At 40.2% G+C, this 16,624-nt stretch overlaps 1 protein-coding gene across 7 annotated transcripts; it reads left to right on the top strand.

Annotated features, from left to right (window-relative positions):
• Positions 1–353: 353 nt before the first annotated feature.
• Positions 354–14,507, top strand: LOC306938838 (membrane cofactor protein-like). 7 transcript variants are annotated; one of them, XM_079523164.1, is made up of 13 exons: positions 354–508; positions 997–1,111; positions 2,236–2,433; positions 4,063–4,165; positions 6,260–6,339; positions 6,424–6,603; positions 6,797–6,973; positions 8,075–8,119; positions 9,170–9,268; positions 9,965–10,039; positions 11,428–11,491; positions 13,056–13,121; positions 13,405–14,507. In XM_079523164.1, the coding sequence occupies exons 2-12, from the start codon at positions 1,048–1,050 to the stop codon at positions 13,111–13,113; spliced, it is 1,143 nt and encodes a 380-aa protein (XP_079379290.1). In that variant the 5' UTR covers positions 354–508; positions 997–1,047; the 3' UTR covers positions 13,114–13,121; positions 13,405–14,507. The 7 variants fall into 7 exon arrangements, with proteins under 7 accessions (XP_079379290.1, XP_079379294.1, XP_079379293.1 ...); XM_079523168.1 differs by lacking the exon at positions 9,170–9,268; XM_079523167.1 differs by lacking the exon at positions 11,428–11,491.
• The last annotated feature ends 2,117 nt before the right edge of the window (positions 14,508–16,624 follow it).

The raw sequence follows: 16,624 nt of genomic DNA, 5'->3' as shown, positions 1-16,624 counted from the left end.
CAAATTCAGATGCCATCAGGAGCAGAAAGATATCGCATCATGTGAATAGGTTATTATGCTTTTACGGTCAGGGCAGTGTTCTGAGAAATGGTGGGACGTTTCCGATGGATTTCGTCATCAATGTCAATGGAAGGGAGTGTGTGTAGTGTGTGTGTGTGTGTGTGTGTGTGTGTGTGTGGGGGGGGGGGGGGGGGGGTATTTATTAGCAACAAAACACAACGATAATACGACATTTCCACCATGAGGTCTTGATCAAGTATGAGTCACACTGTCCATAGCGGTGACCATAGACATATCTATGGCGGTGACAGCCAGCCCAGACTGTGCCTTTAAGCTTTAAAGCCACACCTCTTTAACCGGAAAGACTCGCCACGATAATAATGACTGGCAACTAACCAGCAGAGCTGTCTGGCAGAAAACTAAAGTATACATTACACACACAACCTTACCCAACCTTCCTCATTCAGCGACAACAAGCGGCACAACCCACTGGATATACAGTACTGCTGTAAGTATCCTAATCTCGAACATAATGCTTTTCCCAGTGCTTTTCTACAAGCTATCAGCGCGTCGCGTTAGCTTTGTTGACACGGAAATGAGGGGGGTGTTTTTTCTTTGTTTTGCCAATGGTTTCCCAGATTGCGTTAGTTTCAGCTTTCCCAACAAAAACGGTCGAATGGTCGAATCACGTCTTTTACTCTTTTGTTCAACTTCACGATAGATCAATTCAGAATCGTCCAGCAGCTAGTGGTGAAATCGTCACTGTTATTGTTTATTACAATTCGGGGAACGTGTATTAAAGTGTTAACACCTTATAAACACAAGCAAAGTCACCCCGTCCACTCCGTTTTCATTCATTTTCGAGTACAAGACCCCAATGGAACAAGCTTTCTTGGATTCATCCCTTTAGTAGACCTTGTCATTTGGCATGATTCGTACTCTACTACTTCCCTGTGCTTAGTAAATAAGTAAATAATCCAATCAATACATTGCCAGGAAATCAACAACTTCCCCCTGCAGAGAAGATCTACACCCCGTCCAGACGTCATGGTCGCCGTGGGCGGCTTGTACTTGCTCGTAACGCTCAGCGTTGTCCTCTTTGCTGTACAGGGTAAGTACTGTAGTGTAAATAATGTTCTGTTTATGCTTAATATTACCCCGTCCTACAAAGTTGTCGCTCGCCGGAAAAAAACGCTCCAGTGGCCAGTTGTGAGCACTGTGAGCACTGTTCCATTAGCAGATCATCACCCTCTAGAGCAGTCGTTTTCAACCAGTGGTCCTCAGCGAAATAATGGAGAGTAATTTGGTTTGGTTTCATTTTACGCTCTCAAGAGTTAAATTATTGTTATACATACATACAATACATCTACACAATTAGATAATGTAGTAGAAGAATCCAACATCAAAAAATATTCAAACTATTGTTTCTGAGAGGCTAAATCTCATCAAATGGTGGTCTGTGGCTCAAATGGCAAATAATGGGCCTTGACATGAAAAAGGTTGAAAACCACTGCTCTAGAGTCAACGTAATCCAGAGACGTCACTGTGTCAAGTCCTTATAACTGCCAAGGGTAAAACCTGAACTTGTCCTCCCCGCCACAGCGGGGGGAAAAATATTTATTTTTCGTTGGGTACTTTATTTACAGTTTGCTTTGCTAATAACACAGACAGTGGAGGTACGATTTCACAACAAACTAGAAAAAGTGCCCTTCTGGGCACAGGTATCCACCAGGAGGGGGGGGTGGGTGTGGGTGTGTGTGGCGACTTGGCCTGTTGTAGCGCCACCATGACGCTGATTTGAAAACTGTCAAGTGGCAGTTCTTCCTCAGCCTAGCACAGTTTCACCGCAATCGGACGCTGCGTTGAAGAGTTGTGGCGATTTGTACAAAACGGGTACAAAGCGTAGCACTCCTGAAAACTTTAGAAGACAATCGTAGCCAATCAGGATGGATTATGAGAAATCAAACAAACCCGTCTTGATCACATGACTATGGAGAGCATGTGTACCGATTTGCATGAACTTTGGCTAAAAGCTTGTGTTTAATCCACGTGGGAATAGCGACTAGCGCTCTGAATGGCATCATAACAACTTCACTTATTTTTGATATAATGTGCAGCCCTATGAGAGCAGTATTTTGAGCTATCAAGTGTGAGACCTGGATTTGAATCTCGGGTCGGATATGAAACTTAACACATTGCCTATTTAGGCTTACAACGTATCCCTGTTTTTCATAGGTCAAGACTGTCCCCGACCCCAAGATGGACCTCCAAACACAGTTTTGACTAGCGCCGATATCCTCAAACCGACATTTCCAGATAGAGCTAACGCTACCTGGGAGTGTGAGATTGGCTATCGAGTGATAGGGGGCAAGCGGAAACAAACATGCAACGCTGGAACCTGGAGTCCTGCTATTGTGACACTGCAATGCGAGAGTAAATATTTACACTTTTAATTCTTAAACATTGACTGCTATTTGTAGTAAAAACAAAAGTTCAGTAATCATCCCAAGGACCTGATCTAACTGAATGACTGACCTCTCTTATCTGAGTTCAGACATGTGTTGTGGACTCTTCACAGCTTATCTAATCACACTTGCAAGTTGCAACCCATACATATATTCTACCAGTAAGACGCCTGAGGGCGAAAAGCGTGCACGCATCCGCCTAGGACCTAGGTGACTGCCACCCTGGGCAAGACCTACGCTGAAAAGACTATCAGCGGAAGTGGCGGAAGTGTTGCGTGTAAGATAACTACGTCACGCGGTGCGGCTGTGTTTACTAGTCCCCACCCAATGATCATTTCAGCGGGAATACATTTTCGGGAACACAACGCTGCCATTGGTCAAAAAACGTTAACTTCCGGGGGGGGGGGGGGGGGGGGGGTTACACGGCGGAAGTCCCGCCTTTCGATAGCTTCTCTGCCTTAGGTTGTGACCAGGCTCTTCTTTTTCGCAGTTAAGTGAGCCTGGGACCGAGGCTAGGTGACTGCAGACATGGGGGGTCAGATCATCATATGGAATGAGTTATGTACTGGCCATATATGGAGCGTGTCTTGAGTGTTGTGATGCCCCACACACATCACTAGATGGTCTGGAATGCCCCACCCATGCTCACCTATTGGAAAAGGGTTAAATATGGAGTGCCACGATTTTTTTCCACCCTAAAACATGATCATCAAGTATTATTATATTATAAGGATGAAGAACGTTTTCCAAAAAGTGTACAGTATTTGTTAAAATCATGCTTTTATGTGGACACGCCCACCAGTTCATTAAGCATGCCTGGTGTGTGGTGATGGGTGGTGATCCACCTGAACTGAAGCCGCACCCACAGCTGTAGTTGTATGATAAAGGGGGAGGGGTTAGGGGAGGGGCTGATAGTGTGATGTCACTATATTACTGTTTATTTCATTGGCCTGTTTGACTGTCAAGGGTTCAGCCTCAAGGAAGAAACCCTAAATACAAAGTTAATACACCATTTCACATAAAAACGACTCCAGTGTGTTTAATGAAGTACTGTCACCTCATAGACACATGAAAAACTGGAAAAATACAAAACATGTGGCACTCCATCTTTAAGCAGGTAGGCAGAGCACTCTATCCACTCTAATTTTCGGGCCTGTTAAGAACTGCCGGGAGCGGCTGCACTAATAACTTTGGAGCAGGCCCGTCTAGAGTTTAAATGGACAGGTATCAGTCAAAAGGGAGACATCGAAGAGGGAGGATGGATGGGGAAGGATCAACATATGGAATGTCAGAACGGGTCAGCTCCATAGGAGATCTAAGGGTTTGAGGTCATATGTAGAGTTGCTGGCCAATACTAATGACATCAGGGATCTCCATATATGGGCATTCCCATATTGGCTTAATATTGATGACATTAGGATCTCCATTCCAGGCATGACCATATATGCCTGGGCCAGTGGGGGTGACAAACCAACCGACTGACTGACTGGAAATGCATGATTTCATAGTAAATGGCAAAATGCGACCTGTGTATAATATTCTTAATGGTTTTTCCCCTGCTAAAATTATTATAATTGTTATTTATATTTTTTTTCAGGGAGAACCTGTAGCTCAATTCCCGAACCGGACAATGGAAAAATAGAATATCCTAATGGTGGTAATCAGTTTGGTGACAAGGCTGAGTTAATCTGCGATGCTGGGTTAGTGATGACTTGATGCTTCCATCTGTCTTGTTTCTGTTTCATAATCTTGATCATTGACATTTCAGAAGTTCATGGTTGACAATCTGTGCTATATTTAAAGTTAATTTTGCTCCATGGACTTGCATGCAAAAGGCTTAGCAAGTAAATCTGATACCATTTGGCTAATGAAAAAAAAAGTACATTATCTGGTGTTCCGACTACTTCCTAACTGCAAAAAACAAAGGGGATGTTTTTTTGTTTTTTTTTACTGTTTCTTTTAGCTTGCAATCAGTTGGTTGCCAAAGTAACTATTACTTTAAAAATAGACTGATTACTTAAAAATAGACGTTTTATTTGTATGCATCTGTGCACTGTAGTCCTATATTTTCAGTAGAGGGTATACCGATTTTTGGTTCGTATTCCCATATTTTCATTTGATTGGGCCATTAGCAGATTTGAACTAGCCTGGCATGGCCAGACTAATATCACTGCATAGATATTAGTCTGAGTCTTTGGTGTGGAAGATTTATTTCCAAGGGACGGTTACAAACGGATTCCAACGTCAAAAAAAGTCTCACTTTGAATAGTGGGCACTGATTGCTAGACTATTTCCTGTGGAAGATTCGTTTGGTTTCCAGGCTAGATTTGAACTGGAATCATGGGACGAGGTAAAAATGATCAGGAGAAGTATTGTGTTAACATAATACCATTGTTAAGAAATAGTTATTAAGGTCAAAGGTAAAATCAGCCATCATGATTTTTGGGGATACATGGGGATACTACTCATGAATCCATATGCATTATTGCTTATATTTATATACCTATAACCCATTGCCTGGCCACTTTAACCACAGGAACCCGTATAGCCTAGTGTGCCTATTCTGAACATGTCAACATAACAGGCAAACATTCAGTGAAACACTATGAACAAAAGGTGCACAGCACCTTAAATTGTTTATAGGATCAATATAAGTAAATGAATATATGATAACCCTTCCACAGGAGTAGCTTTTTCATATTTATCACACATTTTGTAATTTGCACCTGCAGTAGGCCTATACGTGATAGGTGAATATGGTAGGTCAAAATGTAATTAATAGTTATCACCATGAAACTTCCCCAGTTGATTACTTACACAAAGACAATGATTTATTTTATTACACATTTTCTCAAATTGTACATTTAAATATGCAATATGTAGGAAAATATGAAAAAGCTATACTACTGTGGAAGGGTTATCAACTTATCATATATTAATTTACTTATATTGACAAATTAATATAGGTATGGTTTTGCCCAGTCAATTCATAATTAACATTCCAATTTTGGAGGTCTGGCTCAAGGACTAAAAACTGGTTCTGAACTGAACTGATTCCCAACCGGTGGAAAAGGGGTCAGAGAAAATAAACCAACGTTTTGGACATAAATACTGCCTTCTTCAGGATATGCAGGGTAATCATTCAGTGAAAAACATGAAAATAGCTCACAACACATAATGCATGGTGAGCTTGTAGATCTACTATTTTCATGTGTTGTGAGCTTGTAGATAGTGTTTTTGGTGTAGAGGGGGGAAAAAGGAGGGGGCCAATTATAGGGCAACAAAGTATCTAGATCAATAGATTAAGTGGTTAGGGTATCAGTTTGACAGCGGTCAAAGCAGTAGTGGCAGCGGTGGCCGAACGGATAGCGGCGCGGTCTAGATACCGGAAGGTTCCCAGTTCGAATCAGCCGTCCGACACGTTAAAATTACCACCGCTGAAATGCCCTTGAACAAGGCATCAACCACTACGATGAAATGTGTTCTATGAGCAGGGCCTGGCTGGAAACAAGTTCTTGAGCTTAGCCCAGATACCCTGGGTAAATATAGATTTCATTTCATTTCATTTCACACTTTGTGTAGTTACTGCACTTGTGGGCATTGTAGGACAGTTTAAACACTTGGGGTAGATGGAAATATATTATCCCCTCACAGTAGAATTGCACGCACATGGTCTAACTCCTGCTGGAATGTACACTTTTCAGTGTTCATTTATACATTTCAAGAGTTAAATGAAGTCAGGAGTTTATATTGTGCATTACAGCAGTTTAATGTCTTTGTCCTGTTTCCCCCAGACACACTTTGGTAGGTGGTCAAAACACAATAAGTTGTGGAGCTGATGGGAACTGGGAGGGCAGATTTGGAAGATGTGAAGGTTGGTAATCCAAATAATTAAATAAGACCATAAAGTAATTATGCTTGAGTGTCTACATTCTGATGTCTTGTTTTTATTCTACAGTGGAGACTTGTGAAAAACCAGAGGACATTTTAAACGGCAGATACAGTCCAGTGACTGAGAACTATGTTTATGGAGATGTTATAAGGATTATATGCAATAAGGATTACACACGCAATGGATCGAGTCAGATAGACTGTGAAGCTGATGGGCAGTTCCGTCCGGCACCTCCAACATGTATAAGTAAGTTTCAGTGTTGTTTTCATCCATTCCGCAAACATTTGTTTCAATATTTTTAACCCTTCCTCAAACAATTATTATATGTAATTATTATATATATTTTAAAGCCTTCTAATTTTGATAACCATTACTGTCAACATGTCCCATATTTCTCAGCCATTTCGTCCCAGCTTAAAATAGTTTTCTTTGTTCTCAGTGGTCGAATGTGAAACGCCTAGTGTCCCACATCTGAGGCGGCATGAGGGTCCTCCACCACCTTATAAATATAAGCATCATGTGACATTCAGGTGCGATGCTGGATTTCAGATGACCGGCTCAGACAGTGTGACATGTGAAATTAGCGGGTGGTCACCTCCACTTCCAACATGCAGAGGTATGGCTAATGTAGCTCTGGTTCATTGCTTTAGCGAGGTCTCTCTAACTACGACTACGTTTTTCCTCACAAGGTTTATGATGTCTACACTTTAGTAACATAAAGAAAATGGTACTTTCTCTACTAATGCAAACAAAGATGGTCAACTTGTAAAATACCCAACAACACCACATTGTAGCACAATGTGGTGTTGTTGGGTATTTTTGGCACGTGGTCGTGCAGTCTGCTTAACTCCAATGTGCCCACTGTCTAAATGGGAATATGCATCAGACAGGCACTAGGCAGAGTCCTGCAGCAAATGGTGTGTGGCGCAGTGTAAGGGGTGGATGGTCCCCACATGAAACGATTGATATATTATTGAGAGTCTTCTGTGATGTTGCTAACTTTATAGTTTATACCACAGTGCAACCCTAGAGCTTGAATGCCGGCATAAGCCTCAACTGTCTTCCCTATACGTGGTAATGCAGTAAAGCCCCTAGCAGGGGCCCCCCTGAGTCTATAAAGTTGTGGAAGGGTGTTTACAAATTGAACGTTATCATTTTGTGGGACACTGTATGCTATTACATAGTGTTGCTTGCCTTTAAGTAATGGATAATATGACTTAATGTGGGACTTTCATTTCCATTTTTATAGATGTTTGAGCGGTGCATGTCCGTATGTATGAGTGTGTATGTCCGTATGTATGAGTGTGTGTCCGTATGTATGAGCACCACCCATTGACATTAAGTGAGCTCTGTAGTCCTGTAGTCAGAGGTTTCTGAAAACAAATTCATAATTATCTATAGGGAAATGTGAAATGAAAAAAAGATATTTGTAGATTTCTAATGACAGTATTATTGTGTACTTAATTGTTGTTAAATGCGCCAATTGAGGGGGTGGTTGTTTTTCATCACATGCCAACTGTGTGACCAGCATCATCAGGTGATCCTTTGATCATTGGACTATCCCTATCTCTCCTTCTACTCTACAGTTGTGTCTTCAGACACAACTGTAGACTTCAGATTGTTTGTGTGCAAACTCAACACATAATACAGTACCTGTTTTAGAGATGTAATTGAATGACACAAATTCCTGGCCTAATAACTTGTATGCCTTTTTTAGCGCTTCCAACTACCACCGCCCCTCCTAGAACTACAACGACAACAGGTAGTCCATATAGAGAGTATGCACATGCATGATTTTCCCATCAGGACACGCCCCCCTCATCTAGACTGAGTGGCAAAACATTGAGCAGCATGGAGTGTTGGAGTTTAGAAGCGCTCGTTGGAAATCACTCAACCGTCCTGTGCACCACCTGTTTCTAAATGTCACATAATGCAGGAGGCAGAAAATGTTGTGTTATAGAAAACAAGCACTTCCAAACTCTGACACTTGGAAAAATAATCAAATGCAGGGCATTTCTTGACAGAAAGTAGCTCATAACGTTTCTATGGTGGATTTTTATGAAACAAAAACTTTGCAGATAGAGGATAATTCAAGCTTTTCGTACAGATGCAATGTTGGTGAGTTCAACATTGTTTAATGCAATCAGACAGGACTTTTCTGTTTGGATGAATGGGCTGTCAAGGCCAGAAAGTAGTTTTTTGCCACTCAGTGGGCGTTCCCGCATAACTTCCAGGTACGATGATGTCACGCGCATACCCTCTATTGCCATTAAATCTAAAATGCTATATTGTCAAAATCTCCTGCAAGGTCTGGCTAGTTACCTCATTTTTTTGTCATTGAAATATTTACATCTAGTTATCCATGTATGGTAGCTGCTCTCTCCTCTTTTGCCAATGCCACACAGCCAAACTGCTGTTGTGCGTACATGCATGGGGGCAGCAGGTAAACACCCACTGGACTTAAGGCTGCAAGGGAGAGAGAATCACGGACCTTGCAGGATATTTTTTACAGTCAACTAAAAGAAAGTGAAGTCATTCATTGCCTTCGACATGACTAATGAATTGGGAATTTGTATGTGTGTGTGGATGCATCTTTGGGATTTAACTAATAATTCAGTACATTTATAGATCAGGTAATCTTCTGATTGCACATTTGCACTATCTCTGTAACGGCAAACCTTGGCTGCAAGTAGTTGTGGCTTTTTCCTGGTGGCTTTTAGTCAAGCAATGTCATAAAGTCAAACAGCTTAAACCTTTTTGTGCAAAGAGAACAGGAATTCCTGGCCTAATAAACCTTTATACCTTTTTATAGAGCGTTATACCACGACGATCACCACTACTACCACCCCTCAGTCCACTACAAAACAAGCCCTAGTGCCAGATTCCACTACAAAACAAGCCCTAGTGCCAGGTAGTCAATGTTGAACTTGTCATTTCATCTAAAACGTCAAACAGGTGTGTCAAATCACCTAAAATGTCTGGCCCATGGGATTCATTTTTGTTTTTATCTTTTTCTTTGGGGGGGGGGGGGGGGGGTGTCAAGGGTGTCAATCTATTTTGACACCCTTGCTGTAGTATGTGTTGACATTGCTTGAATCTGGAATGGAATGTTTTGTCTTCAAATTTCTATGGTATGTGCTGTATTTTCTTTACTTACTTTACATTATTCTTGCATTGCATTGTATGTATGCAAGGGATAATGTATGGTTAGGTGGTCATTGTTGATATATAAATCACCTGTATGGCTAGGTGGTCATTGTTTATATATTATAAATCACCCAGAAGGTGATTTATATATCACCTTCTATATATTATATATCAACCTAGCCATACATTATCCTGCTTATTACATGGCTACTTAATATATAAATTAATAAATAAAGCGGACATTATCAAGAAATAACACACCACTGAATTCAGCGATTGACCAATCGGAATCAAGCATTCAACCAAGCCATGTAATAAGTATGTGTATAGATTATAGATATCGTCTTATGTGTGTATAATTGTGCATTGATTCATTGTTTTTTGACAAGCAGTTATCAATACGTGCCTAAATTTCCACATCAATTCGCAAAATAATATCTTTCTGTCCTGTTAATTGTAGATCCATCGGTACCCAGGCCCAGCCCATCACCCAGCCCACCACCTCCAAGACCAATCTTGTGGATTGGTTTAGCGGGTAAGTTCACATTCACATTACAGGGTCTATACAGTCGTTAGTTTTTATCAGGCCGGGAAACCGTTGGAAAATAATACAACTGGAAAAGTAATGGAAAACAAATTTAGAAATATTTTAATGTAATGGTTGATTAAAACACATTCTGTGCCCACACAACCCTTTCAAAATAGTGACCCAGGGTGCCCACTTTTTACATTTTTTTTTTTACATTTTCTTTTATAAAAACAAAAAAAACACCTGTTTTTTTTTTGCCTAGACGTCCACAGACGTCCTGGGCACTGCATAGCGGTAATTCCCAGGACGTCTTGGGCACAAAGGGCTCCATTTTCGTCACCGCTAAAGCCCTTATCCCTAAACTTCTTTGCCTTTTTTTTTACTATTTTGCAAAACATTTTTGAATAGTTAAAATGTCCAGTCTACAAGCTCACAACGTGTCAATGTAGATTGGCTAGTTGAACTATTCAAAAATGTTTTTACAAAAAAAAAAAATTAAAAGAAAAAAGCAGTGACGAAAATGGAGCCCAAAATGTGTTAAGTGGAGAATTGTTACCCCTAGTCTCTGCGGTGGTGGACAGGATCTTTATCCCTGCACCACCTGCATCCAGGCAATGTGTTATTGTATCTGACAGATATAAATAATTCCTGATATGTGGCACCCGATATGACACATGTGTCAAACACATTGATGCGTTGGTAGGAAAACAGCTGTACTTGCACCGAAGATGATGTCTGCTGTGTGGAAAGTCATGTGAGGAGTGAGCAAGACCCAATTGATTAATAGCTAATTTAAACTACCTGAAGATCTGACATCCTGAAATATAGCTCTCCTTAGCAAATCTGTAGCATGTAGGTGTGGTGGAACACTATATTTCAGGGATCATATCTAAGAAACTTGGATATCACACTTAAATCCAACCCTTGCCCCAATTCCTTCACCTTTCCTTGTATACTTGATTACTTTTATGGAAAGTGTAGTACTGAACAAATGTAAAGTCCCATAAAAGGTATGTAATTCCATTTGTCCTTTTTTTTTTAATAACCCCTGATGGTACTGTATACAGTATAATAAAGATGGTAAAGAGATTTTAAAAACATGATGCTACAGATATACAGTTGACTAATATGCTATTAATTTACAATAACCTATTAATAATCCTAACTAAAGATTAAATGTAAGTGTCAATGCATTAACTATGTAAGTGATGTTAGGGGATTTCATATGTTGGTGGCGGCATAATAGTACAATGCATTTTCCCCCTTATTTGAGCCTTATTTAGGGGGAAAAGGTAAGAGGAGCTCCCTGGTGTTATGCCCATGGGCATGTCTCACTCTAGCGAGGTAGACGTTCAACGGGCTGAGACATCTCCCTTTCTTTCTTTTCAAAATAGTTAGTTTTGTCGTCATCATCATCATCGCAGTGGTTGCCTATAAGTACCGCAAGGACAAAAAACGGTAAACTCCTTCAACATGCAAACTAACTTTCACCTTTGTGCCTTTGCAATGTCCTCTTGACGCATGGCCATATGTCTGTTCCTGTTGCATGATACATTTGTGTTTGTGGAGCTTTTTGTTTATCTCCACCAGGCCGGGAGGAAGATGATGTTGCCTCTGCTTGTTGTTATTCACCTGTCCGTCTATCTGTCTGTGTCTGTCTGTTCTGATCTCGGAAACCGTTAGGCGCGATTCATACTCCTATTTTAGAGCCGAATAAAAGTCGGTTCGGCTCTATAGAGCCTACAATGTGACGTCATTTGAGGTTCGGGGGGGCGGGTACCGTCCTAAAGTCGGCTCTTCGGTGCTACTGAAAATTTCTGACGAGCCGAAATCATTTCGGCACTACAGCGCCGAAACAGCGGTAAAATAGGAGTATGAATCGGCCCTTAGACCGATCAGCGTAGAACTTTTCCATGCTGCCAGTAGGCCAAGGAAGGCCAAATATGCCTCATGGTAGCGCTATACCACGCCACTTCATACTATGGCTTATAACTCTTGAGCTCTAAATTGTGCAATCCAATACTCCTTTTCACTGGTTTCCTTGGATCATGAATGATTCAACTCGCCATATATACCACACTCATTTCCACATAATATTATTTTGCAGCGTCTTCAAAGCACTATATGGAAAATTATAAGAACATTATATGACAATGAGCGTCAAAGGGAATTTTGATATTCCATACCTTTTGCCAGTAATTGGCTTCCAAAATATTTCTACAAATAACACAATACCTGTATACTGGACTTTGTATGCGACATCCAGTCAAGCCCAAATTGTAATTCCATTGTGACAGGTCTCTATAGAGTGCACCTCCAAAGGTGCTTTCCCTTCTGTGCTACAAATGAACAAAGTTGCATCGTATGACATGCAAATGTTAGCCCCCCCCCCACAGCTTCCTTGGGTCCTGGCAGTTGCAACCCACGACTTATTTATCCCTGGCTAGGCAATCCAGCCTGGCGGAGATCTGCACTCTTTTATAGTGTAGATGTGGCATCCAAAAATAACACACCAGCCCAAGGTATTTGGCTTCAAGGAAACTCGATAAGCAAAGAATTGAAATGGCTGTACAGTGCTGGTCTTTGTGTTACTATCTTTTTTTTAAAGATATTTGGGGCGTTTTTGCCTTTATTGATAGGGTACAGTAATTAGACAGGCAAAAGGGAGAGAGATGGGGGGGGGAGGGAGGACATGCGGCAAAGGCCGACCGACTCAAACCTGCGCCATGCTGGATTACCGGCCTGGGTGCCTGGACCGCTCAGCCGCGGCCCAGGCCTTTGTGTTACTATCTTGTGTATTCCAGCAATCCTTTCTAGTTCTCACTAAAGCCTACTTTATACTTCAACATAGTATACATACGTGTGACATGCAACATGTCACACAACAAAAGTATGCATTTTCAACTGAAACTTTTGACTCGTCTCACTTTCCACTTTTCAGTAGAGTATATGCATTTTTGTGTCAAATGACATGTCACATAACACATTTCGCCAAAGATGACCAGTCACTTTTGGCTTACAGCTCTCCTAGTGGCTACTCAGGAAATGTGGCCATAAAAGATGAAGAGGGGGAGTTGTAGCACTATGGGTAAGAATAAATGATATTGTGAATAATAGGAACAATATCATGTGACTAAATAGGATTTGGAAAATAAAACTGCCCTGTTTGTGTGGTACTGTTGGCTCCTTTTTCCTAATGACCTTTTTGACTAACCTGGCACATTTTTCCTAATAACCATTAATACCAACCTGTTTCTAATCTTTAAACCATCGGTTTCCTGTTTCAGAAGGGATCTTGTGAAACTTCCTGTGTAAAACTTAATCTATCTACTATCTCGAAATATGTCTTGAAATATCTGCTTTTTTGTCAGCTCAAAGTGTCATATTTCTGCTGACAACGGACCATTATAACATCCTATGAAGTTCTAAACCAAGATGGAAGGATGTGGCTGGACCAGCCCTTGAATGTACAACGCATGCGGAAGGAAGGCTCTGGATGGACCTTGCAACCTCAAACCTTGCAACACAGTAATAATTAGTGCCATCATCTGCTTGTGCTGCAAGGGTGGCAAGCATTGATTGGCTGGCAGTTGTTTATATCTTCTGTGTACTTCAAAGTCCACTAATCAAAAGATTTACCACTCCTACGCCCTGATTCAGCTTTCTGATACGTGTTGGATCTGCTTCACTGCTGTTTTGCTATTCTGTAATTAGGAAGGAGGGTCCTCCTGACTCGAGAATCCAACCAGCAGGTCCCAATCTGTACATTTTGGTACTGATCAAATGTGCCATGCCAGTCCAGAGCAGCTATTCTTTTTGTCTAAATTATAATAGTATTGAAAGAATTGTGTAACTTCTGTTTAACAGTGTTGAGATTGTCATGTGCTAAATGCCTTAATAGAAGACTTTTTTGTAAAATACCATTTTGTTGTTATTCAATGGAGACTGGAATAATCTGAGGTGTAGGCCTATGTGTGGGATTGCGAGAATGTGCACTTAACTTTGTACATATTGAGAATAGTTCTGTGAGCAGGCTTATATTTTGGCCTAGCTGCACCATAATTTAATTTAATTAATACCTTGCTCACCAAGTACATCATAGATTGTTGCACAATAATATGAATGATTACTATTTATTTGACTAAAGTGCAATCGTACATTCCACACTGCCTTCTATTTCAATTAAACCACCAACCACTTAGATCACTCATTTTGATTGTATTTATTATATATTTTGAGATACCTGGTGGGTATATATTTTGAGATACCTGGTAGGTATCTTAAGGTCTTGTAAAAGTGTGCACTCGCCTAAGGCTTTTATTTCTTTTTACATTTTTAGCAATTTACGTGAGTCAGTATACTGTATGATTTACAATACATATTGTGTGTTTTTGGCATAGACTGCAGCTTTATTTTTCAGATCTCGATTTTGTTAATGTGTTATTCAAATAAAGTAAATCATTCACACATTTCACAGAGGTCTACTCCACCTTGTTTTCATGAAGAATAGATGAAAGGAAAATGTTTATATTTTGACATATTAAAGACTTGGACTAACCACATTTTTTTCAAAAACAAGTTGGTCAAACAATCCATAACAAAGCACTTTGAGAAGACCTAGTTTTAAAATGTGTATACCATAACTACTTTATAACAATGCTGAACGATAGAGCTTCTTTTTTTGCCAATGTCATGCCCACAATAATTAGGAACGCTAGGTTGAAAGTGGTCCAAGGAACTGTCCAGGTGATGTTTTACACAACACTACAGGTACAGCTATGAAAGAAATGCACAATTACTATGGCTATATCTTAGACCCTCTCGACTGAAAACTTTAAAGCTCAGTATCTTAAAACCACTGCGTATATAACCTGGAATCTTTGCATTGTACAGAATATGCACACATTAACAAGCAGTGATTTATATCTATAGGTGTAATTACTGTACATGACACTGTCCATTGGAATTATGAAAATATGCAACAATGATCAAAAACCTTTTATTATATCATTGTCAAGGAATAAAGACCAATTATTTATAATTCTTTATCACATGTTGCTTACTCCAGTCTTGCTCTTAGACTTGGTACTCACTCTGGATAAGAGCAGCTGCTGTATCAAATTGCTTAGTGAAGTGAATTAATTTATGTTCTATCAACATCAAGGATAAATACTGGGATATGTGATTGACACAGTGCCATCTAGTGGACTTGCCTGGGGATAACATTCCAATGACATTGTAAATCATGTTTTAAGGATTATGAGAAGTTTTAATGAATGGATTTTAATTGCATGTCTGACAATGTAATAGTTAAGTTTAACAACATTTAAAACAGCAAACTCTGTGGCTTCAGTCATTTCGTTTGTACTTCATCCTACCCAAAGTAACAATAATAATTAAATGGGTTAAATACTGTTTAATTTGCTCATCTATTCACAGATTAATTCAGCATCTCCAGTTTGAATTCCTTGTTTCAGGTCCCTGAAAGTTACTTCTGTTTCCTGTTTGTTTCAAGACGAGATCTGTCCTTCATTGTAACCGATTTCAAATGGTGCTAGAAACATAATAACACTCTAAACACCAGAAGAAATCGGTCAACCTTGGAAAGAGGACAATGCCTTGATGTCAATGATGACCGCTGAGAAGAATCTGTGAGTGATACTTCCTACTGTGTGTTTGTCAATACTGTAGTTGGTCAACCCAGCACGGCACACTTGCATGGTGCTGGTCAGTGCCACAGAGAAACATACTTCCCACCCCAAGAACACTGATTTCAAATGGTGCTAGATGGATGACAATACTCTAAGCCACCATCTGAAACCAGCTTCCAAGGGGAGTATTTCTGTGCAAAGCTGCCCTGTGACATAAAACACCCCATATCCAACACAACAGTGGAAAACAATGCATATTAAATACATGTATTGCTTGTTGATGAATGCACCTCACCAAGAAGATATTTTATGATTCTTATGGTAAAACGATACACTGTCCAGTGTCCACTGTATTGTATCAAAAGCTAACTGCGATACTTTTATGATAGATGTGCTACTGCTGATATCACCTATGGACACTGCCCAGTGTATAAGTAGTATTAGACAGTTACAAACTACTGTAAGTGAAATAAGATAATAGTGTTCTTGCGAAGGCACAAATCTATGTATGTGCTTATTGGGGTTTAACCACTTGAACCCCAGTATCCATATTCTGTAGGGAACATTATCCAAAAAGGGCAGATCTCAGTAACTCACAACATGAGTATTTGTGGCAAAGAGATTTGGTGTAGACAGGAAAATCATAAAAGTACAGAGTGAACTCGGGTCTACAGGGTTCACTGTAGACCCGAGAAAGTGTTAAAATTATGTTTTTATGTCACCACACCCACCAGTTCATTAAGTATATGGTTTTCACCTTAAGCCTGAACTTAAGTCTTGCCCTCAGCTGTTGTTGTATGATAATGGAGGAGGGGTTAGGGTTATGATCACTAAAGTGTTGTATTTTGAATGGGTCTTTTGACTTAAAGGCTTTCAGCTTTCAGGAATAAACCAAAAATACACAGGGAAGAAATATTTGAATATTATACCTGGGGGTCTA

Source organism: Electrona antarctica (assembly GCF_951216825.1).
Source record: "Electrona antarctica genome assembly, chromosome: 2".
NCBI lineage: Eukaryota > Metazoa > Chordata > Actinopteri > Myctophiformes > Myctophidae > Electrona > Electrona antarctica.
The sequence above is the reverse complement of the archived record's forward strand: the minus strand, read 5'-3'. Positions and strand labels throughout refer to the sequence as shown.